Source organism: Halichoerus grypus, chromosome 4 (assembly GCF_964656455.1).
Source record: "Halichoerus grypus chromosome 4, mHalGry1.hap1.1, whole genome shotgun sequence".
Lineage (NCBI taxonomy): Eukaryota > Metazoa > Chordata > Mammalia > Carnivora > Phocidae > Halichoerus > Halichoerus grypus.
Window position 1 is genome coordinate 131405639 of NC_135715.1, and position 25937 is coordinate 131431575.

At 44.4% G+C, this 25937-nt stretch overlaps 1 protein-coding gene across 1 annotated transcript in view; it reads right to left on the reverse strand.

Annotated features, from left to right (window-relative positions):
- Window positions 1-25937, reverse strand: part of STK39 (serine/threonine kinase 39) — a 305645-nt gene that overhangs the window by 206972 nt on the left and 72736 nt on the right. Inside the window, exons 3-5 of the mRNA XM_036100896.2 lie at window positions 24917-25025; window positions 21689-21830; window positions 20222-20277 (exon numbers count right to left, since the gene is read on the reverse strand). Coding sequence (XP_035956789.1) covers window positions 20222-20277; window positions 21689-21830; window positions 24917-25025 — 307 coding nt within the window. The remainder of the gene's footprint in view (window positions 1-20221; window positions 20278-21688; window positions 21831-24916; window positions 25026-25937) is intronic.

Below are 25937 nucleotides of genomic sequence, written 5' to 3' on the forward strand. Positions count from 1 at the left end.
GATAACATGATCGGCTTTGAAAAATATTAATTTCAACTTAACTTATATTTCTGAAAAGTTCAACAATGAACCCAACATTCCATTTCTATTAAAATAATTTTGTAACAAGGGTGCCTGGGTGGCTCAGTCAGTTAAGCATCTGCCTTTGGTTCGGGTCATGATCCCAGGGTCCTGGGCTCCGCACTGGGCTCCCTGCTCAGTGGGGAGTCTGCTTCTCTTGATCCCTCTGCCCCTCCCCCTGCTCGTGCTCTCTCTCAAATAAATAAAATCTTTAAAAAAAAATTTTTATAACAAAATCCTAAGTACATATCATCTGTAAATAAGTAAGAATATGAGTAGAAGTTGCTCTAAGGCAAAATAGATTTTTTAATGCAGTTGAAGCAACTCTACACCCCAGTCTCTCCTAAAAGATATAATCAGAAAAAAATCCATAGTTAACATTAAATTTAATTCCTTAAAAATACCATATGATTACATTAGACCTTTTTAGAGATGCAAAAACAGCTGAAAAGAGTTGTATGGTAGCAATTCATTATGGACAATACCCCTTCAATATATCCTTCATGATTCACATATTTATTCATAGCCTCCACTTAGAACACTCACTTTAAAGCCATAAACAGATGCTTAAATGTCTTTAAAGCTCAGAACAAAAATTCTAGAAGCAGAAAATGCCAATCCTAACATCTACTCACGCTTATGACTCCAGAGTAAATACATAAGTGGCTCCTACGGCTTGCCAATGTGTATACATAAAGATTTCTATGTACTGAGAGACGACACTTTGACCGAAGTACATAGGGTACGTGTGTAAAAAGGAAAATTGCTCTATTCTGTCCAGACAGCGTGCATAGGATGGTGAGAATGAGGGGGGGGAGGGGCAGAGCCACTGAAAAGAGTCCTTATTTGCTAAGAGGGACGTCTATACTGCCAAAGGGAGTGCAACAAGATACACTTGGGTCAGAAACCATGAACGTCTGTCTGGCAACATGGAATCAAAGGCTCCACATAGAGTTAGCCAGTCCATCTTCCTGCCTCCGGGAATAGCTGCATCTCAGACCAGAAAGAATGCTGTCAGCGTAGGAACTGAAAGGCTCCCCTCACATCTTTTGAATCCACCCACTCAGCGGCAGCCTCCTAAACCCCCACCTTCCTCCGGCTTTCTCCAGGACCATGCCCTGGCAACCAGGCCTTCCTCGGTCACACACCTGACTTCTCCCTCAGAGGGCCTTAAAGGCCTTCTCCTCCCCAGAATAAAGTCAAAATCCCTCAGCACAACACGGAAATCTGACTCCCCTTTTTCCCTCTCCCGCCTCAGCTGCCCCTACTCCCAAATTCAGACCTTGAGCCTCCCCCTGCTGAAGGACTCACTGGTTATCCCCAAGATCCATCATCAGCCCTGCCTTCCAACTGGCCCCTCACAGTCTGCCTGTGCACCCGATGCTCTGTCGTCGTCCAGGTACGCTGTTCCCTCCGCTAAGCGTAGCACGGTCAGGAGAGGCCATTCTGCACATCCCGATTAAACGGCAGCATCCTTGACATCCTGACTCTTGGCGCCTTGGGGCTTTTTCACGGCTGCCTCTGTGTTAGGGTGTGGTTAGTCTGATGTGCATCCAACACCTTTGCCTCATTTGGGGTACGTGATTAAGTCACTCTGGGAATAGTCTTATTTGTATATACGTGAATGTTGAGCCCCCGGGCAGACCTGCAGGGTTTGTGGTATTAGCCACCTGATGTGGAGAGTGGGCGGACCCTCCAGGAAAGAGCATGGTCCTCACCGGCAGGGGCCATGCTGCTCCCAGCCATGTGGGTCTGCCAACCACTTAACCGGGGCTTCTGGGCCTTCCTACCAGCTTTCTCAGTTCTGCTAATTTTATATTACGTTCATATGGCTAACACTCTCCTGCTTCTTTTCCCCATGTATAAATCTGCTTTCCAACAAATGTGAGGTCGATCAATAAGCCACTATTCTCTGCCTTTGAAGTGGGGTGAGGGTTAAGCATGAACATTTTTACAGTGGTAGATATAAAATATGAGAAAGATAGGTTTCCTGGCTTTAAGCCTTGACCAGCAAGGAGAGGGAGGCCAGGAAACAATGAACACAGCTACGCCGTGCTGTCTGTGTAGATGGGAACTACGGGCTGTCATAGTCATGACAGGGGCCTCGGACCACCTGGCCTTCGAGAAGAGGTTAAGACCTGGATAGGCAAGCCTAAAAGGACATGGCATTCCAGACAGAGAAACGGCCTGAGCAAAGCACAAGTGTTGAGCCAAGAAGAAAAAGTGTGTGACAGTTGCAAGGGTCGAACGCTCAAATACCTAGAGGGGCCAGGCAGGAATAAGGCAGGGGAGGGGGCCCTGCACAGCAGCAGCCCAATCTCAACCATTAAAGGGCACTTGATACTTAGTGTCAGCACAGGGGGGCGCTAGGCAGTGCTGGGCCCTCCCCAGGAGCCCATTCTCAGTGCAGGCTGCTTCTAGTCCACTGGAAAAGAAAATCACCAAAGAGGAATAGGGCCTGGTGTGGCCGATGTCCCCATTTTCCCAGAGCAAGCCAAATACCAAGATCTTTACGTAAAACCTCTCTTTTCTGTTATTGTTGGCAACAAATTCGCTTAAAAAAAAAATTGGAAAAGCAAAATAGAGCAATTATGCCTCCCTGGTTTAGCCTGCAAAACGAATCTAAGCTGCTATGAGGCCTAAAATTTACTGAAGGTACTTTAACATACATCATATGCAGTATTATATTCGTGAGACCCAAGTGGTCAACTGGCATTCTGACTCAGAGTGCCCAGGGCCGGAAGGTTCTGGTCGCATTTGATTAAGGATGCCGGAAGCAGCTGCTAAAAGTATTTCTGCTATCTGTAAGTATAAATAAGTATGAGCCAGGTGAAGGCCCAAAATGGGCTATTATTGGAGAATAATAATGCCAGTCACCTGTTGGCAGGCATGATGCATGTGAGAAATAAGCCTTCTCAGATGAAAGTAAAGGTAGTTAGCGCACAGAGAATGGCTAAAATATTTATTTTAGCTAACCTTGCCACTCTTGCATGAACAAAAAGAATCCAGCCAGGCCCAGGAGTAAGCTAAGTCCCTCCCCAGTTCCAGGTCTAGCTCGATTCTACACGCCAAGTATACGTGTACAAGAAAATTGCATCTGGAATTTTTTGCCAAAATTCGTCTGCTTCACGTGGATTTTTCACTCACCTAGAAGGACAGAGAGCAGGAACTTCCTTGAGCCTACAGAACAAACTGTGAGAACTCTTTAGGGGCTTGCTTGCCAATGAATGGCGAAATTCAGTCTGAAACTTGATTTCCTTAAAACCTGGGAGTGGCGTTGCAGGTAAAGAGCCAACCCTAACCCTCACCTGCCTCCAACATCTACAACAGCTACTAATACCTAGAAGGAGGAACCTGAGTTGCACATGAGAAATTGGCTCAGGTTAATTCAACACTTGGCCAAAGAATAATGGAATCAACATTGGATGGCTCAGAGCTTCCTAAAATGTACTCAAAACAGGTTACAACAGATCAGATCCCTTGAGACCGCCAGCAGCTGGCTGGGGGTCTTGGGGAGCGGGAGCCACCACAGACGCGGGGCCCCCTGGCAGCTCCTTGCTTGAGTCAGTCTCTTTTCCCCAGTGGCCACGGTCTAGAAAAGCAGGGAAGCACCGAGACTGTGGAGGAGCCCAGCTACAGAGTCTAAGAACCAGGGAAGGGAGGGTGAGCCTGATCCGCGTGGCCCCCCGGACCACCGCAGCGCTCGCTCTAGCCAAAGAGGAAATCTGGGGAAAGGACTCACGCAGGGATGTTCAGGAGCAAAATCAACAGGGCCTGTGCCTTTAGAGAGACTCTGGAAGTGGAAAGGATTAGACAAATTCTTAGAAAAATACGATGATTTAGTGGCTATTGGAATTGAAGGAGAGGAAGGAATTAAAAAGATTGTCTTGCCAAAGACCACATACACAGCAAGTTATTGAGGGTCTGGATAAAATCCACAGCCCTTCACAGAGGAGTTAGCCAGTTAGCCCTGGTTTCCTTTTTGAGAAAATTCAGTGTATTTTTCTGTACTGAAAAGGAAAAGCAAAATGGAATAATGGGGTTAATACTCCACAATTCTTGAGCTCTTCCCTGAGTAAAGATCAAGTTGTGATTACCCAACACAGAAAAACTCGTTTGAGATTCCCTGGTTAATCCGAAATGTCATATTTATATCATCAAAAACAATCCCTTCACAATTTGGTTTGACTCCCAGATTTTTTTATTTATTTTTTTTCTCACAAGAGACTCTTAAGACTTGACTGGCAAAATTGAAGTGTGCTTCTAAACGCCCAGGAACATTTTCAGGGCTGCCAGCATCCGACCTTCCTGAGTCCCCCAGGTTTCCTTAAAATGCCATGCCACCAATGTTGGATGAATGAAGAAGCATGTAAAGAAGTACGTTATGATTTAAATAATGCAAACTATATAACCGTGGGTATAAAACAGAAGCAAATATTTTCTTAACAGCAGACTATGGAAAGTTGTTTTAAACACCATACTGAGTTCTTACTGTGTTGTTTTTATAAAAGGTGTGCGGTGGTAGAGCACCCTACTCACGGTTCCAGAAGCTCGGGGTGTTCACAGTAACCTCTACTCCCTGGGGGATTTAAAGCCAGGGGGCTTCCAGAGCTTTGATTTAGACACAACCCTGGCCTTCTGGTGAGAGCTAACGTGGGAACATGTGATATCAATTTAAATAGCAAATGTTACATGACCCAAACAGCATGAATAGAAGAAATACATTAATGTGCCCAGCATCCGGGTCCTCAGAACTAAAGATGTCATCCTCGGCTTGCTGGCAGTTCCTAGGCGCCCCCTCCCCGCTGGCTTTCTTGGTGAGGGAAGGAAACTACAGACCAGGGTAAGGAGAGGCTTTAGCAGTTACAGAATCAAAAGCACCCCTCTTGCGACTGCAATCCAGCTTATTCCATCCAGACTCATCTTCCTCAAGTGCAGGTCTGACCGCAGCCCCCTCTGGTCAAAATCTCTCTCCCGACAAGGGAAGTGGAGACGGGCAAAGCACCCCCGCCCCGCGGCCACAGGTACTCCGGCGGGTGGGAGCCGGCAGGCTGCCGGACTATTGCTTCCAACTGCGGTGCCTCCCGGTCACCGCATGCTCTGGCGCCGCGGTTTTAGCTGCTTTCACTGACCAAGGCCCTGTTTTCCAGTTTCATTTTCTTAACATATGATGACAGCCAACCTTTCCACCACTTTTACTGTTTATTGCATTTTTGTTTATAAATGAAGTAGGAACGACTTTTCACTCTCCTGGAGCCCTGCCATCTTCAGAGAGTCGTCAGAGCTCCGGGCACTGAGAGCCGCCGCTGCGCGGAACCAGGGAGGGCCGTCCCCTCGGGCCTGCTGGGAATCCCGGCAAACCCAGACTTGGAAGTGGCTGAGGGGACGCCTCCAGTCCGCTGGGTGGGCACCGCACCTCTGGGTACCTGGGCCATGCTCAGCGGAACGCAGCTAACCCAGAGCAAGAAGCTGGGCCCAGATCCCAGGGGGCCAAGCGAAGATGTGGCAAGACCTGGGACGTGGCTGCCAACGCTCCCTGGGCTCGGCTCCTTCCTGAAATAACACCGCCTTGCTCACAGGAGTGGTTTTCTCACTCTTCTGATGGTGGTGCTTCAGTGCACCATGAACGGAACCCAACTCTTTAGAGGCCAAATGGTGACACACTTGGCGTGGGATTGTGTGGCCCCTACTCAGAGGCGTATCCTGAGGTCCTGACCATTTCTAGTGAGTCTCCCACCAGCAATCCCTGAAACTAAAGGGAAGAGAAGAGGCACCAAAGAAGGACACAGTGAGTACCAAGGAGCCACATTTCTGCCTCAAGAAGGCACTCTGGAATCAAACAGGCCTGTGGGTGATCCCAACTACACTCCCTGATCATTTACTTAACTGCTTCGAGCAACGGTTTCACAAGCTATAAAATGGGGAGCTCAGAACATATATAGTAGATTCTCAATAACAGACCTTGTTGGCTGCCTACCCAACATCCATACCCATCCATTCTTCTCTGCCAGAATCCTGATTTTGTTTGCCAGGCCTCAGGGGATTAGTTGTACCTGCTCTAAGCCAATCATGGTGTTTGGTTCCTCTTACCAGTGGAGGATCTGAGGGTCTGCCCTAGTCCTGGCCCATAAGGTCCAGGGGGCATACAGTGCAAGCTCTTGCACGGAAATTCTTTGCCTGTATAGAAGAACCACCATACAAGGCTCCTTTACTGCCCACTCCCCAGCCTGTTGAGGGCACTGCCATCGAGGATAGGAAGCTGGGAGTGAGCAGCCCATGGGGACAGGCTCTGGCCGACATAGTGAGGTGCAGAACAGAAAGCAGGATAGAGCCCATGACCTCTGGGATATCGCTGGGCTTCTGCACCAACCCAGGAACCTAATGCCCCAGACTTCTGTTATGTGAGATAATTAAATGTCCTTATTGCTTAATCTCCTGCCCGTCAAGCACTCTGGCATTTGTACCCAAAGGCTTCCTAACTCCAAATCACCTGTCTTTCCCCAGGCCCACCATGTTAATTCATGCTTCCTGATGACTAAGGGTTAACCATTGCATCAGAGGCTAAAGGCACTGCAATCCCCAAAAGGACTCAGTAAAATCAGCAAGAAAACAATTTAGTACACAGTGCAATTCTGGAGTTTTAAACAGCTCTAGTATTTTTTTTTTAAAACAGCTCTAGTATTAAGCATGGCTTTTAATGCAGGGGCACAAATCAAAACAAATAAATGCACAGGCATCTCAAGGGGGAAAAAAAAAAACCACTGCAAGAAGAGTTTAGTTCCCTTTTTTTGCCAATAGTTTCTGTTTTGGGCTACACTCACATAAACCTTCCAGAGACAGAACAATATACTTCTAAGAAAATAAGAGAAAGAAGTATCTTTGACTTTTGCTACTCAAAAGTGGGGTCCACAGACCAGAACCATCAGCATCACTGAGGAGCCTCGGAGAAATGTGGACTCTTGGGTCCCACCCCAGACTTACTGAGTCAGCATCTGCATTGTAGCAGGATCCCTAGCTCAGGTGATGCACAGGGAAGTTGGAGAAGCATTGCTCAAGAGTATGGTCTTCCTAGCAGGTGCTATGGCCTGATTCGGTACGACTGGATGACCCCAAAGTGTTGCCAACACCATGGCTTCCCTCTTTCACCTCTTAGATGCAAAGAACTGCAGTAGTGGAGAGAGAGTAGCAGGAAAAAAGTATTTATGCGTGCATACTCATGTATTTTATGACCCAGTAAACACGAGGGCAATACTAGAAACCTAAATCACGTCCCACAAAGAACTGACCCTGTGATTCTCAAGGGTGTGTCAAGCGGCACAAACAAATTCACACACGTGGCACACTCCAATTTGTACAAAATCTTTTTTTAAAATACATGAAGATAATTTATGATCACAATACTTATTAACAGTCCATCAGTAACAGCTGCTCAGTAGAGCGCCAGGGTACAGAGAAGATAGGCTTCAGGTAGGTATCATTCTCAGCACAGATGTTTGTAACACTATTCCTCTCTCAACCTCTGATATGCAATTTTGTGAGGGTGATAGATGATTAGAACGATAACCTTGCATCTGCTCATCTTTTAAGCAAATGATAAACGTGTTGGCACCTTATCTACTATTCGTAATCACTACTTTATTACGGATTGGGACACACCACCTGCCCTGCTCAGGAGGAAGGCTGGCACCCCACGAGGGACCAGACAGAACCAAAACGAGTTCTCTGAAACCCTCACTCTCCACCCAATGTCCTTTCCTCTAGTCAGACTCCTGGTTTTCAACTCTTATTTATTCCTTCTTGTACGCAAATGGTGTTCAGTGGCCTTCTTTGACTCTACAGGCTGCAGCCCCAACCACAACGTGGTGTCCCAGGCACCCACTCACAGAACACAACATCTGCCATATTTCCCGAGGCTGCACCTGAGAGTCACTTCTCGGCTGCTCTGAAAAACCCGCGTTTCCCATCAATGAATGAGGAAGGGAGAGGCAGTCCTTTTCTGACAACAAAAGAAAAAATCAGAAGACATCATATCTGTATTCCCTAAAGGAAGAGTTTCACCTTCCAAAATAAAAGAAACACAAAGAAGCAAACCTTCCCACCACTGGCCTTTCATGTGGGTAGGCTCTCAAAATTGCCATCAACAGGTTTCCTTCAAGTGTGCTATATTTTAACTCATATAGGAGAAGTTCTTAGCCACTTGTTTGTACTTTGTACACGGAATCAACATCCCATTCATGATGCCACAGACGAATAACAAGAAAATGTCCACAGGAGATTGACTGGTAAAAGTGCCGAGGCTCCACAAGCGGCCACTCACTCCCTAATTCCTCATTCTCCCCATTCTCCCACTCGGGACAACCCAGGCTTAAGAGGGACAAAAAGACAGAAGGTAAGTGTTGGCTGATGTCAATTCACATCTGGTTCACAGTTCAGCTGACTAATGCGATCAATTAGCCAAAGCGTGAAGGAGAACACGAGTTTAAGATGACAGCAAACCGCAGATCATCTGCCCGTCTATGTGAGAGCCACAGAACCCTTCACCAAAGCAGGTGAATTCCCAGTGACAAGTGGAGCCAGAAGCCATACCTGGTGGGGCATCAGCAGAAGGCAGGAGAAGGCTGGAGCGGTAATCCCAGGCCAGCTGTGCTAAAGGTGCCAGGCACGAGCCAGCTTTCTCAAGTCCAATGACAGGCATGACCAAGAACTCACTAGTGGTCAGCTTTCTATCAAATGTGGTAATTACGGTGAGCAAAGGAAAACCACAGATGATCCCCAAATCACAAATCCATTCTTCCCTGGCTCCCCAGTGAGGGCGGGATATCTGTAAAGATGCTCTGGTAAAAGTAGTCACAGGACAGATACTTGGCTTACTCTCCCCTCCATGCCCAAGACCATCCTCTGATTTGAAAGCTTCCAAACAGGATAGAGAATTTCTTTAGTGACTGAGGCTTATGAAGGGCCACTCTAACATTTTGATGTAAGACAGGTCCTGGAGAAAGTCTTGTCAACCTTCCTTATTCTGCAGCTGAAAAAACTGAGCACCAGGGGGGCTGAACTGTCAAAAGGCACAGTGTGAAGAGCAGGGGTGGGTGAGGGGAGCCCAGTGGTAAGGAAGTGAGCTAAGGCCTGAAAGAGAAGTCAGGAGATCTGAGAATGATTGGCTCTTACGACCTTGAAAATGACCTTAAAGGCATCCACAATCGCTCAGCAGTCCTCAGTCCCCTCATCCCTAAGGCCTACTTTGCTGAAGTGACAGTGCTATTGAAAGGAGAGCACTAGGTAAGTATATTAGACAGGTATCATTTCCCAAGCCCAACGCATGCTCTGAAGTCAATGGGAGCTCCTGGCTGGCCATATTTGCAAAGACGGGCACAAGCAACTTAGATCAAATATTAATAAGTCTAAATTTCCAATGCAATATTCATATACCTGCAGGTGGTCTTTTTCATACAAATCTCCACTTAACTAGCTCTAATATCAGAAGCTTTCAATAAACTAGAATGACCCATCTGTACACTCTACAAGAGATGGTCCCTACGGGAGATGATTAAAATAGCACAATTCCAGTTGCCACAAGTATTTAAAGCAAAAATTTACATCATTTCCACAAAGTTTGGAGAAGGATTAGTTGAAGCTAACACAATCTTCAAAGAATCTGCAGATTTTTAAATCTACAATAAAGAAAACCTCACATTTAAGAATCTTAACACTGAAGAGTCACTGAAATATGAGGATCACATTATTCAACTCTGTTGCTCAGTATTCTTTTAATCTACATTTACTAAATAGTCATATTTTCATTAATTCATTCAACGACTATTTTCTGAGCTCTTACTAAGTGTCATTTCCAGTTTTAAACACTGGGACTGTAAAACAGAAACCCCTCCTTCATGAAGCTGACCTTTAAGTTGGGGCAGCAGCGGGAAGGAGAGGTAAATACGGTCAGCAAGCAAAATCGCTAAGTGCAGCACACAGCAGTGCTTCTCAGACTTCAGTGAGTATCACAGTCACCTGAGGGCTTCTTCACATACATACCGCTGGGCTCCGCTCCTCCCCAAGTTTCAGATTCAGCAGCTCCAGGGGTGGAAGAACACAGAATTTATGTTTTTATCAAGTTCCCAAGGTGATGGTGATACTGCTGGTCTAGGACCACACATCGACAACATGAACACGGTGTACGCTGAGGTATGCAGTAAAGAAAAAGAGATCAGGAGATAGGAAATCCAGGGCAGAGGAGTCTGCAATTTACCACAGAATTGCCACGGAAGCCTCACTGATGTGACATGTGAGCTAAGATCTGAAGGAGGTACTGGAAAGACTATTTGGGATTGAGCAGCCGGTGCAAAGGTCCTGAGGCAGGAGCATGCATGGCAAGGAGGCCAGTTTGACTGGAATAGAGTGAGGGAGAAGATGGAGGAAGAGATGAGGTCAACAAGATCATGTTAGGGGCCAAATCTTGTAAGGCCGGGCCACCATATGAGCTATGACTTCACTCTGAGATGGGAAGGCAGTGGAGGGCTTTGAGTAAGGGCGTGACACAAGCCGACTTAGTTTAACGGCATCTGTCTGGCTGCCATGTAGAGAACAGAAGGGGACCTCTTAGGAGACCACCTCAATAACGTAGGCAAGAGCTGATGGTGGCCCAGACCAGGATGAGAGGGGAGGTGGTGAGACACGGTCAGCAAGAGGATTTGCTGACAAACTGGGCAGGATGGGTATGAGAGAAAAAGAAGGATCGGGGAATACCAATCCCTAGCCTATGCCATGGAAGGACGGAGCTGCCATTTTTAAAAGAAGCGGGAAGACTATGAGAAGGGCATTCTGTTAGGGGGGATGGGGGTTATAGAGCTTTTCTGTATTGAAATTATACAAGCTTTAGAGTTAAAAGGAAACTTGAGAGGCCAAGAACCTCATTTTATAGGTGATACAATGGCCAGCAAAGGACATGGTTAGGGGCTCAGGCTAAGTTAGTGACTCAGAAAGCTAGATAGTCCTTGGCTACTGTGTCTTCAAGTGTATTCCATGTACTCAAGGGTTAAATTTATATTCCAGAGAGTATAAATACATGTTAACTCTATTCACATTTCCTACAAATCTCTAACTTATGGTGTGACATATGTAGTAACTTCTAATATGTTACTGATCAAAAACACCTTTCCCCAAATCATTCATATTTGCCATGCACATTTAAGATTTATTCCCCATGACAATCTATTACACTAGACCTCATGGGGCTAACGTAGATTCCCCACATTTCCCTCCACTGACAAATTTTTGAAATTAAATTCCATAGTTAACTGTTTAATAGGTTTCACCTGAACTGTAAACTTAGGCCAGTACACACGGTGTCCCCATTGCCGACCATCGTATCTGCCCCAAGGGCTAGGCCTGCAACACAACAAAAGCTCAGTAAAGATCTGCCAACCGGGGCGCCTGGGTGGCTCAGACGGTTAAGCGTCTGCCTTCAGCTCAGGTCATGATCTCAGGGTCCTGGGATCAAGTCCAGCAATGGGGAAATCCCTGCTCAGCGGGGAGTCTGCTTGTTCCTCTCCCTCTGCCCCTCCCCGCTTGTGCTCTCACTCTCTCTGTCAAATAAATAAATAAAACCTTAAAAAAAAAATCTGCCAATCAACCACTTCAGGCGCATTAAACCCAAACAACTGATGTTCACCTTTTCACCAGGGAAGGGCCGTTTTTTGTTATAACAAATGCAGGTTCTGGGAAGCAGACAAATAAATGAAGAAATGATCATGCAAAGAACTGAATTAGCCTGCTCTGCTCTTTGTCTAACAACTCTTGTTTTTCCCAGACCTCAGCAGCTTGTGGGAATATATAAAATGTAATTTAATTATGACACTGCAGGCCCTTAAAGGCAGGGAGGAAGAAAGGAAGAGAAGAAGGAAGGAAAGAAGGGAAGGGAGGGAGGCAAGGGAGAAGGAAGACCAAGTCCCATCTGCCCCATGTCCTCCTAGACCCTCCTCCTTAAAGCTCAACCGTGTGCCCCATGCAGCTAATGTGCACAGCTGGGGAAACATTCCAGCGGACGGGCAGAGCAAAGGGATTCCCCCCATCGCGTTCACTCAGGAAGACTTCCTTAAGTTGTTGCTCAGACAACTGCTAGCAGCTGTTAAAGGATGGGAAGCTGCTTGAAATCTCCCCAAGTATTTCTTACTGATGATAAACACATGGAGTGGATGTAACTGGGTTTCCAGAATTGAATGCATTCTTGCTTCATGCTAGGGGTTGCACCAAATGTTACCGTTTGATTTGTCAAGATCCCAAAATTCAGGGAGCTACATTAATTTGTTGTCCCTATATACTTAAACAAACAAAAAATGTGTATGTGAAAACTACGGCATAATTTATTAAACCACGATTCACATAATGATAAACTTCCTGAAAGTCAAAACATACATTTTGGTTCACTATAAAGCACTTTATGCCCTCCGAAGATCTTCACTTGCACACATACTCTATGTTCGGAGTGTGCCACTGTTCTTAATTCGTGTGTACTGCTTCACTCTTCCTTAACTGTATTAATCATTTCATGGGTAGCTGCCTAACACAGAGCTTGCCTTACAGCAGGAAGCAGAAAAGCGTGGGTGGACAAGACTGGAAAAACAGGCAGGGCCTTCATATGCCATATTAGGGAGCTAAGGGCTTTATTCCACCAGCAACAGTTTTAAACTTTATGCAAGGGAATTATATGGTCAGATCTGCATTGCCCATTTCTCACCCTGGTGATATGGGGGAAATCAATGGGGTAAAGAAAAAGGAAGAGCAAAATGATATGGCAGGGTCAGAGAGAGGGCCTACAGCCTCTTCCCCCTGATCTCACAAGGCCTAAAGAATTAAAGGGCCCCACCCCCATTTCAATACAAAAGCAATGTGAGCTACCTAATTCTAAAATGGAATGTGTGTTAATTCCTTTAACCCTCTAGTATTTTTCCACTGTTTGGATATGGCAACTGAGGCACAGAGTGCTTAATTAACTTGGTCACGGGGAGAAGTGAAACCACAGCAGTCTGATGTCAGAGCCCTGCTCTAGGCCAAGGCACCCACAAATACAATGACATCGTCATTTCCTGATTCGACGCCTCAGGGGCCTTTGGACTTTCTGATATGAATCAGAGCCTGCTGCCTCCCTTGCACACAGGGAGCCCACATTACCTTGCATGAAGCAGCAGCCCCTCCTAGCAAAAGAAATACTCCCTCCACCCCATTCCTCCATCCCCCAACGAAATGCATTTCACCAGAGCTAGAGCACAGAAGGAAAACAAAAGAACCTAGCAGCTATGGGAATAAAAACTTCACCACCAAAAAAAACACACAAAAAAGCACAACTTCACCACTACACGCACCTTCCTCTGGCTCCTTGAGAATAACACCAGGGTACTGGAAGCAAGTTAAATCTAGTTGCGTGTTTTCCTGGCAGAAGTTTTAGTCCTAAATGTCCAAGACGCAGACTGAAGTTCAAGATGTTCTCAAAGGCTGAATAAGGATATAATCTCCCTCCCAAAAAATAGAGACGCTATCCAAAGTCATACCAATGTGCCTCAGACAGTGAAAAACCCAAGGCACACATAAGCTTGATTAGGATGGTCTCAGATACACTGAGATAGAGGTAATGATAACTTTCTAGACTTCTAAAGTATTAGGCTGATTTAGCTAAATATCAAATTTGTTATGAAAAACTAGGAATGGAAATTCACATTCACACACACACACACACTAACAGTTAAAAGGCAAAAGTAAGAAAATGAGCGTAAGAACTACCTAATAATATAATGCAGGGGTATGCTTCTAAAAAGTTCTTCAGAAAGCAAATGTTCTGAAATCAACATTTTAAAAGCACATTAAGAGTGGTCACTATTTTAAAGAATCCTAGGATAAATATATTTGCAGCGACCACCCCAAAGTGACCTGTTTTATATGAATTTCTTCTTAGAATAGTGCCTCTCATTAATTCCAGACAAACAGACTTATCACTTGCCAGACAAAGACCTAAGCTCTTCCTGACAGTATGGCAGAACATGAGACTGGAAAATAAAATGCTAGGCCGTGGGAAGAGCGTGACTTTCAAATGGCCACTCCTTCTATCACGTATTGTAGCAGACACCTTTACATTTACCGAGGCATCCTGTCCAAGTTTATTACCAGGAAGTCACACATTCAGGTCCTCTGAGCACAGAAGATATAATGAGAAGTAAAGCATTTTCTTTTAAACTCTGAGTAGGCAGTCCTCAAGTTTTAATTGATTACATCAAACCTGAAGTTTTCCAGTCTAAAAAAAGTGTGGTGTCACTACTGTGCTTTAATTTGACACCCCGTGACACCCGAGAGGATTGCTTCTTCTATATCCTAAAACCTTACCAGAGACTTGTGTCTTAAATTGAAGGAGCAGAGAGGGGAAAACGTACAGAATATGTTCCCTGGCTTCAAAATGGAATCGCCATGCAGGGGTGTAGAAGAGCGAGTGATTGCTACTGGTCTTCCATCCCAAACTGAGATCATTTATACACAGATTTAGGGCTGTCTTCCTAGAAATCCCACAGACATGGGATCACAGGCTCTGCAGCCAGATCCCGGAATCTGAAGCCTACTTGTGACCTGGGCAACTTACTTCCCCTCTCTGTACCTTAGTTTCTTGTCTGTAAAATGGGCACATTTACAGGGCTGCAGTGAACGAATCATAATGTGCTCAGCACGCAGAACCCAGCCTGAAATATAGGAAGCACTCAATACACATTAGTTACTGATTTTATATCCCGAGTCAATAGAAATGCATTTAATTCCCACAGAATTTGTACTTTTGGAAACAGAACCAAGCATATTTGCCTTATTCACCACACTTGTCGGCTGAATGAGAGTTTCTCATGGTCTGAACCAGGAATCCTAATTTCCCCCCTTTTTTTTAAGATTTTATTTATTTATTTGACAGAGAGAGAGAGAGCACGCACAAGCAGGCAGAACCGCAGGCAGAGGGAGAAGCAGGCTCCTCGCTGAGCAGGGAGCCCGACATGGGGCTCAATCCCAGGACCCTGAGATCATGACCTGAGCTGAAGGCAGATGCTTAACCATCTGAGCCACCCAGGTGTCCCTTAATTTCCCCTTTTCTAATAAAAAATTCTGAGAAAGGAAATATATAAATGGTAGAGTGATTTAAATAAAAATTGTTTTCTATTAGAAGAGCACAAATACTTTTTAAAAGCAATGCTCATAACAATACTCTCAAGGTAAACAAATATTACATTCAAAGAAGTAAATGCAAACTTCTCCCCTGCTTAAATTTTATTTCAAAAAATAGGGCTTAAAGAACATAAAGATGCAAAGAGAAAGGGCACAAACAGCCTGAACAAAAGCAATTTAATATCTACCCAAATATAATAGGCAGCTTTCAACCCTTCCACCCACCTCCCCTACCTCACCCACCAGAAAAGATAGCAGCAAAAGACCCAGAGACTCCTGGTCCCCGTTCTCGTTCAGGCAGTAACCAATCGCCTGGCCAACAGAGTCAAACTCCTAGAAAACAGGGACAGCATCAGCATCTGTCTGTTCCAAGGAAGCATTACAAGTGTTTTCTTAAAGCAATAACCTTATTTCAGAGTTAAAACCAAAATAATAATAATAATAGTTATTATTATTATAATTATTTTAAGTACCATAGGAATTCGATGTTGTGCTCGGGTTAAAGAGTATGGAAAAAATTGAACATGAATTCTAGAAAGTCATAGCCCCAGAGATGTAGAAACTGTACAGTTTAAATGCCTGTTAATCCAGGGCGCCTGGGTGGCTCAGTCACTTAAGTGACCGACTCTTAATTTCAGCTCAGGTCGGGACCTCAGGGTCATCGAGCCCCACGCTGGGCTCTGTGCTGGGTGTGGAGCCTGCTTAAGATTCTCTCTCTCTGCCCCTCCCCACCTACCACCCCGCCCCGCTTGTACTTGTTGGCTCGCTCTCAAAAAAAAATAACAAAATAAAAATAAATAAATGCCTATTACCCCCCCATCACACATCCGGGAAACGGCCATTTCAGCCCATGGCGTGGCACACGCAGGAAGTCACACGCTCGGAAGGGATGACAGCGAGGGCCCAGAATGGTGGTACACAAAGCCTTCCCTACGCACCAGGCCTAGCACTTCACACACGGACTCATCTAATCCTCACCACAACCCGGGTGGTGGCTTTCCCCACGTGCCCTTCTGAACCCAGCAGCCCCCATGGTGCAAGCAACACCACCACCCACGGTGAGGAGAAAATACCCAAGGCCCAAGAGGGGGAGAGAAATTCAGGAAATCTTACTTCAGGGGATCCCAACTGAGGAAAAGAAAAGGCCAATGTGCTACAGAAAGCCTAGAGAAAGAGCTCAGGTCATTCATCTGACAAGAATAATAGATGAAGTGACTGGCAAAGCACCAAGGGGCAGAATAAGGCAAGGGTTGACCTGCCTTCGCATTTCAAAGGCAGTTCACTGCTATCTTGACCCTCTTAGTGAGCAGTGATCATTTCATCACCAGAGAGAAAATCAGTCATATTTTTTTTTATCAGCTTAGAACAAGATTAACGACAAGGTAACTTCCAAGTTCCATAATTAATAAACATTAGCTTTTTATAACTCACACAAGCCCCTCAGAGCTGAACCCCTAGCAAGACTAATTTGAGGTACATATGACCTGCCGGCGGTGCAGGGGAGGGTCGGTGCGAGCCTGTCGCTGGCAGTGAAAGCAGTAACAGCAGCGACAGGAAGAAGAGTAACACAAGAACCACAGAGGCTGTCGCCTGCCCGCCGTGCGCCAGCCACTGTTACCATCGCTGGCTGGGAAGAACCGCATTCGATGCCACAAGGAGAGATGAGGGGAGATAGCTGTATCCCTCTTTAAGGAAACGGAGTCTTAACAGAAGTTGAGTAGCCTGACCAAGGTCACAGAGCTTGAGTGGTGACCTGGGAATTTCCACCATGCCAGTTCATCCGAGACCTTGCACCCTGAACTTGAGTACTCAGAGGTGGGAGAGTCTGAAGCTTCTGTCCACAGACGTTTCCAGCTGTCACTTGTTTTGTTGAAGTTTTTTTTTTTTTTTCTAAATGCCCCTAGCCTGCAGGGTCAGGGCCACTCTCTAGCGTAAGAACAAGATATGTTAGGACCCCTGGGTGGCTCAGTCGGTTAAGCGTCTGCCTTCGGCTCAGGTCATGATCCCAGGGCCCTGGGATCGAGCCCCGCATCGGGCTCCCTGCTCAGCAGGGAATCTGCTTCTCCCTGTCCCTCTGCCTGCCACTCTCCCCCTGCTTGTGCTCGTTCACTCTCTGTGTCAAATGAGTAAACAAAATCTTTAAAAAAAAAAAAGATATGCATACATAAGGCACTAACTTAGATGGCTCAAGGACAAAATTCAGTGTTAGTAATAAGAGCCACAAAGTAGAGAGGGGGAAGATACATGAATCAATGATCATTACTGATGCCGGGTGATGGGTATGCATGAGGTTCTTCCTACTCTTTTCTACTGTAGGCTACGTATGAAAATTTTTAAAATAAACGGTTTAAAAATGACTTTGACTAATTGACAGTTTATGAAGTTTATTAAGTCATTTCCTGTCATTTTTTTCCCCAGGTCATACTTTTACACAGTTCAAAATTCAAAACGTTATAGAGGGTACACACCACACAGTCCCACTCCTCGTTATCCTTCTAATGTTTCTTTGTATAAATATATAGAGATATTCTTATTTCTCCCCATTTCTTTCACAAAAGGTGACAAACACATTCTATTTCACCCTGTTGTATTCATTTAACCACATAGCCTGGAGATTTTTTCCTTCACATCAGTGTATAGCGGGCTTTTCATTCTCCATGACAGCTGGTGGCTCTCCCATAATGCAGAGAGGCCATCTACCATATTTAACTGGGACACCTACGTTGTTTCCAATCTACTGCAACCAGAAACAGTGCTCCAATAAATAAGCTTATAATGTGTATCCCTGCCTCCTGCACATTTTGGGTGTACTAAGCATTTCTCACATTTATGTACTTATTTTAACAACCATATCAGCAGCCATATCAGCAGTTGTTTCATGGGACATGAAGCTTACACAATTTGGAAAACCCTCTGTAATACAGACAATACAAAATTAAAAATACAAAGTTAGGTATGAATATGTCTATTTCTTTAAAATTAAAAATTCACACCGATTCACTGGAGTCCTAAGGATTAATAAGTTCCTTTCTTCTGAAATAGCTTTAGACAACTTAACAAAAATACCTACACAGAAATACCTCCTGATTGCAGGTTGGCTTCTCCTCTCCACCTAGAACATTCTGCAACTCCCAGAAATCCACAGCACTTAGGGACCCTGAATCGTAAGTTTCAACAGGCGCACAGGATATCTGTGTCTTCTCGAACGATAGGCGGCATCAATCATCACCATCTCACAGATGGGGAAACTGAGGCTTAGAGATGCAACGACCTGCCCCACTCTGCTCCATGGGTCTGAAACCAGGCCTGTTTGATGCCAAGGCCTCTGTGTTTAACTGACACACAGAGTGCATCCACAGTGGGCTCAAGCCAATGACTGTATTTGACTCAATGTATCTCTTCAATGAGAGGAATATAAAGGATAACGCTTTCATTATTAGTTTTCCAGGGAAGAAACATTTGATTTAAAATATATTCTGTTTCCCTTCTATATTTTTAAAACATCTCTTCTCCCCTTTAAAAGGAAATAAATAAAAGTCCCCTTGAATGTACCCAAGGTCAGCACTGTGCCTGTCATACAGACCAGGCATCACCTGACAGGTTCTCTGGCACCTAGAGAGGAACAAACAATGAATCAAAGAGATGACTCAAGGCTTATCCTTTGTGTTGGGGGTGTGTTTGTTTTCTGCTGAGCTCTCGCATTTCCAATAATACCCCAGATCCTCGTATTTGTCCAGAAACAAAACTAGAACCAAGGAGTGTGATCAACTCTGCTCTAAGAACTTGATATGCAAAGACCCTAAACCCTAAATACTGGAAGAGAGGCCTCTTCCACTCCAACTCAGAAAGCAGCAGACCAGGCTGATGAAAGATTTGGGGCGAGCTCTGGTGCTCTTCCACAACAGGAGCCCCATGAGCGATTCGCGCCAAGGATGCTGCTAGGACGTGCTGTTAGTAACATTCAGTGCCTGGAAGCCAGAGGGCTGAGCGCCCTGCGGTGACGCGGACAGTGCAGGACAAGGAAGGACCGTCCAGTCAAAAATGCAAAAAGCAGAGATGGCTGAGAGGATGGTGGAGGCAGGCCTTCCTGGACATGGGGTGAAACAAGAGTCAATATAGACACGGCTGCATTTTATCCCAGGCCTTTCCAGTTACTCTCGGCACAATAACAAAATGACAAGTTCTGCACACAGAGGCCACCTGTCCGGTGCATTCCCTCTACAGACACCCACTGCACCTGCAGGCCAACTGCCATCAACAGCCAGGCACGGGCACACGGTGGGTGTAAGACCAAAATAACCCAGAGACTTTAAGCGTTGACAATGCTTTCAGCCACCTCTTCAGAAATCCAGGGGCTTAAATTAATAGAAGGGTACAGTGTTTTAAACTTTCAAACTCGTCAGAAAAACTCTCAAAAGTGCTTTTCTTGCAGTCACGTAAATACCACCTTTATTCAACCTGAAAGGTAGAAAAAATAAAATCGAAAGTAAAATTGTCTTTATCAAAAGGCTATGTTCTGAAATAGCACTGTTTATTGGATGATCTAACAAAAATTTATCAAAATAATAGGGAAAAAAGGGGGGTGCCTGGGTGGCTCAGTTGGTAAAGCGTCCAACTCTTGGTTTCAGCTCAGGTCACGAGCTCACGCTCAGCGGGGAGTCTGCTTGAGTTTCTCTCTTCCTCTCCCTCTGCCCCTCTCCACCACTTACTCTCTCTCTCTCTCTCTCAAATAAATCTTAAAAAATAATAATAATAGGAAAAATATTCTGCCTCAGACCCAAACATTCTAGAACAGGGCAGCCCAGATACATTCTTAAAACAGATTACAGGCATTCATTCATTCGTTCATTTATTCATTCACTCATTATTTATTTGGAATGATAATGAATGATATCCCTTGAAATGATAATAATGATATTCCTTGAAACTGTAACATTTCTGGCAAAAGAATTTTTATTTTTATCAGCTTTACCTGCTATTTGTACTGAACCATCCTCACCCAGAAGAATATTACCAGCTTTCAAATCCCTGTTAGGAAAAAAAAAAATGGAGAATAAATTATGGAATACAGACATTATATTGCATTAATTCACTCAGAGAGATTTAAAAACACATCACATAATGTAGCTATTTAACATAATTAACATTTTATAAATATGAAAATTATATCACAGATTTTTATAGGGATAAGTTGTGATTTTATATAGCTTGCTCCTGGGAGATGTTAGGATTTTAGTAACAAATATTTTATATGGAATCATTATCCAAATTGAATTAAATCAGTAGTGAGTACATTCTTTATGTTATAGAGTTAGAGGCTGTCCATTGACTCACCATACTATCATTTTATCGAGAATTAAAGCTGATAATTCTATGTAAAGCTGTTCTACTTCCACTCAAATGTGTCTGGGGTGCAACTCCAAATTAATCCTGGTGGCTTCTTAAACAATGGATTGGATCAGCCTCTCCTCTGGGGAGATGCTGACTATAAATACTAATTACAACATTCTATAATATATTTCTTCACCATATAGAAGTCTTAAGTCTTCAAAAGAAAAATGACAATTTACAAGTTTGATATCTAAGGTAATATTTTTTTTCTAACTACTGAAACACATGGCAAATATCCTTAAATATATAGGCCACGTAGAGCTCAAGGCAGGGGAATTACAATGTGAGTATTACTAATAAATGGCTATTTACTTGCAGCTATTCCTTTTTTTTTTTTTAAAGATTTTATTTATTTATTGGACAGAGAGAGAGAGAGCACAAGTAGGCATCGTGGCAGGCAGATGGAGAGGGAGAAGCAGGCTCTCTGCTGAGCAGGAAGCCAGACGTGGGGCTCAATCCCAGGACCCTGGGATCATGAACTGAGCCGAAGGCAGACGCTTAATGGACTGAGCCACCCAGGCACCCCTACTTGCAGCTATTCCTAAGGGCCGAAGTAACACAAACCCTTTTGAAATATCAAACACTCATATTTTAGGCTGTTTGGCTACTGAAAGAATGAGCATTTCATGTCACAAAAGAAGATGAAATTAGTTCCCCCTTTCTTCACACCACCATGCCAAAAGTAATGAACATATTACAATGTCTGGACCAGTTCTGCCTACATTAGAAAGGCAGAGATGCTATCCTGCTCAGCTGAGCCTACTTCAAGAGGAGCATGTTAACTGATTTTTTTTAATGAGCTCACTCGGTACTTTTTATGTTCTGCTTCTATTTCAGTGAGAGCAGATAAGCCAGTCCTGCGGATACTAATATATTTCATCCGAACGTATTCACTTGCTTCTTTCATAAGTACTTTCTCCACATCTATTCGGCCTAGCTCGGAAATAATGTTGATGCCTACCTGCAACACGTGTTTCCTTAATATTCTTTACAAGCCGGAGCTAAAGATACAAATGGCTGAATTTAAATACCTTTGCAGAAATCCTACCTGTGAATCTGACCATTTCTGTGCAGATAGTCTAAGCCTTCCAAAACCTCTTTAAGAATTGTTGCTATTATTGCCTCTTCCAGAACTCCATTCTTGTGTTCCCCTCGGTTGACGATGTATTTTATGATATCCAACATTGAACCTAGACAGAAGAAGTGAAAACTTCGTGTAAGCATCTTCGGTACCTTTCTAGGTTGGGCTCCACTATTTAGAAAATTAAGTGGAAATGTCAAAATATGTTGGTTTATTTAACACAATCCCCCCCTTCAAGGCATACAATTGCATGGCGGCACAGGACCAGAAACCCTATATCCAAGTCTGCGAGAGCACTTCCGGCATGAGAAGAATTCCGGGTCAGGGACCACAAGATTGTTCAGGGTCACCTCAGGGCTAATTCCTTTCTCCTACACATACACAACTGGTTACAGGCTCAAAACAGGGTTCAAAATGTTTGAAGTGAAAAACCAAAGGAGGAAGAGGCCAGGGAAACAGACAGCTGTGAACTGATGAGAGAGAGAAGCGCAGATCTTCCTGGACATCTAGAACACAGGTGGGAAGGAAGAAAAAAAAAGTATGTTGCCACTGGACCCCTGCTTATAACCAGAAGCTTCCTTTCTGTGACTCTCGGCAATCTTTATTTTCGTTCGCAATCTTTATTTTCGTTCACTTATGCATAATGTGCTGACTTCCATAATGAAATAAATACACAGGACTTTGTTACCATAAACAGATTAGTATCCTTGGCACTGTGAGTTCATGTTTCAACACATATTAATTAATATTCCAAACCTCCTGGTCATTTTAAAAGCCATAATTACCTGGGGGTTCAACATTTCTGAAGAGTTAACAAATGGCTTACCTCAGGATCTGAATCTGGCTCCAGGCTCTCTATGATTAACTGGGAGAATTGAGTTTCCCCATCAGGTATTACTACACCAGACTAGCTGCCTGCCCCTCATTAAGAGATTTAATGGGATAAAATATTATAAAAGAAAACAAATGCATATTTCCCCCCTCAGAGAAACATCTATTTATTCATTGATTCTTAAATTTGTTGATAATCGAGAAAATGAGACTTCCAAAAATGTTTCATTTTTATCTTATAAGGATATACCCTACCAGGCATGTGTGCATTTCTGGCCTGCTGAAAGAAAAATGAGCAAGAGTCCACATCTGCCCAGGTCTCCCGGACCTGTGGAAACCCATTTAAAACCTGTTCTTCTTACCTAAAGCCCAGGGAGACTGACGAAATTGGATTCTTTTAAAAAGACAATGACATTTTCTTTCAAGTCCTCAGGCAAGGGGATTGGGGATATTTCCGAGCTTATAAAAGGTTAACTGGGATCAAAATAAAGACAGGAAGTAAAATCCTCAGCCTGAGCTGAGTATTTGGGGCTGCCCAGGGTCCCAGGTCACCAGAATTTCTCAGTCTCCTCAAAGCTGGGGGAACCAAGCAAGAAGAGGCTCGGTGAAGGTCATCTTCCTGCCAAAGCACAGGTCTTCCAGAGCCCAGGGGCAGTCCCGACCCTCAAACACTGCAGTCTGGCTCCAGCAAGCTGCCTTTTTCTTTTTTCCCTCATGTCTTTCTTTTCATGTTTAATTAAAAACCAAAGTAGGCCCTCATGGAAACAATGACTAATAGGATTGACAAGACTGGGAACAGAACCGGACGCCGCTCTCCCAGGCTCCCCACTGAGACCTGCACAAGCAGACCCAAGGCAATTACGGCATATTTGTCCTCTCGGTTCTGGGCCTCTGCTGGATCCAAGAGTTTCTTCAAAAAAAAAAGGAAAGAAATTAAGATTGCCCCCCCACCACCACCACGAGTCAGCCTTCACTGGAACTAGGTCTGCAGATTAAAATGGGCTCTACAATATAAATTCTGCGGTGCCAGTTTGGGCTTCATCCAGGCACCTCAAAATGTTCTCCTCTGCTCCTAAACCATACTTCATGTCTGGGAAAGATCCAGAAGGAGTGAGAGATGCTGGGTGTTACAAAGAAAATCACTTGGGCTTTCTAAACTCCCATTTCCCTGTCTGTAAAATGAAGGTGATAATTCTTGCGGCACCTCGTAGCTTTTAAGTCAATAGGTCCCAGCACCACTTCTTTCCAGCACTAACAACTACTGTGTAGGTGACCTTGGGCGAGCTGCCTAACTCTCCCAAGAGCTTCGGGGAACTTTCTGAAAAGCAGGGACGGTGACACCTGCCATTCAAAGATGCTGTCCAGATTCAAGTAAATTGCCTTGAACAGGATCTAGCCAGAGAGTAAGTGTTCCATAAAGTTAATGGTTCTCATTACCATTCTTTATCAAATAGTGATGGTAAAAGATTAAAAGGAAAAATATGGGAATGTGAAAGTGTCTTGTAAGGTAAACTGTCAGTGGCTTTTGTAACTCTGGTGACCTGAGGCCAGAGGGAAAGCTCCTCTGCTTTTTCAAATGCAAACACAGGATGAAAATAGTGCCACTTCAGATCAGCATGCAGACAGCTCTTCTCCATTCAACTGAAGCAATATTTATTGAGCTCCCACTGGGTGCCAGGTTCAGTAAATGAGAAGTACAGGAGACCGTGCTCTCCTCGGCAAGTCGGAATCTAATCTAAATCTGCCCCGTCTGACACCGCAGCCGCGGGCCGGGCCATCTGCAGTTATTTAAATAGAAGCTGATGAAAACTGAATAGAAATTCAGTGCCTCAGGAACACGGGCCACAAGTCAAGTATTCAAGGGCCACATGTGCCTAGTAGAAACTGGAGCGCACAGCTCTAGAACATGTCCATCATCACAGAACTCTGAACAAACAGCACTGGAAGAATTCATTATACTGCGATGTAGTAAGGACTCGAATAATATTAAAAACAAAGAGTTTAAAGAGGAAGGACTGGTTAATTTTTCTGATGAGCATGGGGGAGGCTGCAGAGAGCATGTGCGGTGTTCGGACTTGAGCACCTGGAAAAGGAAGGACAGACCTCTTGGGCTGAGGAGCCACGCAGGTGAGGTGTAGGAGGACAGAGCAAGCACAGAAGATACTTAGGGAGCCTCCCCTCCACCGAGAAGGCACAGACAGTCGAGGCAGTGCAATCCAGGCTTTATTCTCTAGGTAAATAATAAACAAGCAAAACTTTTAAATACAAAAGGTAGGGGACCAAATTTAAAGTCTTAGTCAATACGCTGGCTCACACAAAAGGAAAAAAAACAACAACAACAAGCAAATAACAAAACCTACTTACCTCCACTTAGTAATTTCATGACCAGCCAAAGTTCATCTTTTACCACAAAAGAGGTGTAATAGGTCACTACATTGGGATGGCTGCACTGACTCATGGCTTGAATTTCCTTCTATAAAAAACAAAACAAAACAAAACATGACATAGTACCCTGGGGCAAAAAATCAGGAAACAAAACAGAAGGGAAACCACAACTGAGTACCCGGGCACCTTTCTTACTTAAAAGCCTACCTGGGGGGGCTGCCTAAACCTTGAGTTCAATGAAACTACATGAGAACTAACTAATTCACCCTCATCATCAACGTGCTAGACTTGACAAAGGCCTCTCCCGAGACCAGAGAGCCCTGTGGACCTGAAGGACAGGACAGAGAAACTTCAGATGGGCCTATCACCCAGATCACCCCCTACTCTGCAGCAGAGAGCCCTGCCACACAGGACTGAGGGCCTCCTACCTGCACCGAAGGCCTGGACGGAGAGAGAAAAGACTGAGTGAGTCCTCAGAGGACGGGGTCCCACGGCCAGCCTCAACTCCGGTGGGCCTTAGCTCCTCCCTCGTCCAAAACTGTTTGTCTCTTAGGACTGCTGTGATGTTATAAATGAGCAAATACATATGAAAACACAAGAGCGTAATTTCCCAAAGTCTATTTCATGGTAGATAGTCCATGAAGAAAAAAAAAGGGAGAGAGGCAGGCAAAGTGATAAGCTTGGGAAACATCATGTCCTACATCTCCCTCTAACAGGGTCACAGGGAATATTAGTACTGTCAAAGGCTCTGAGAAGTCCCACAGTAGATAAACTGTCATAGTTGAATCCATATTAACAATGCAGTTAAATAATGCTTTGTGTGTCACAGTGCAGGAAACACTACATCTGAAGAGAAATAACTTTCATACAGAGACATAAAACAATAAAGTTCTGAAATCAAACAATAGGTTACTTCAATAAACCACATTTTCCTGCAATACTCAAGTTCCCCTTGGTTTTGATGTGTCATTTTAAGTCATTGCCAGATTTCTCCTATAAA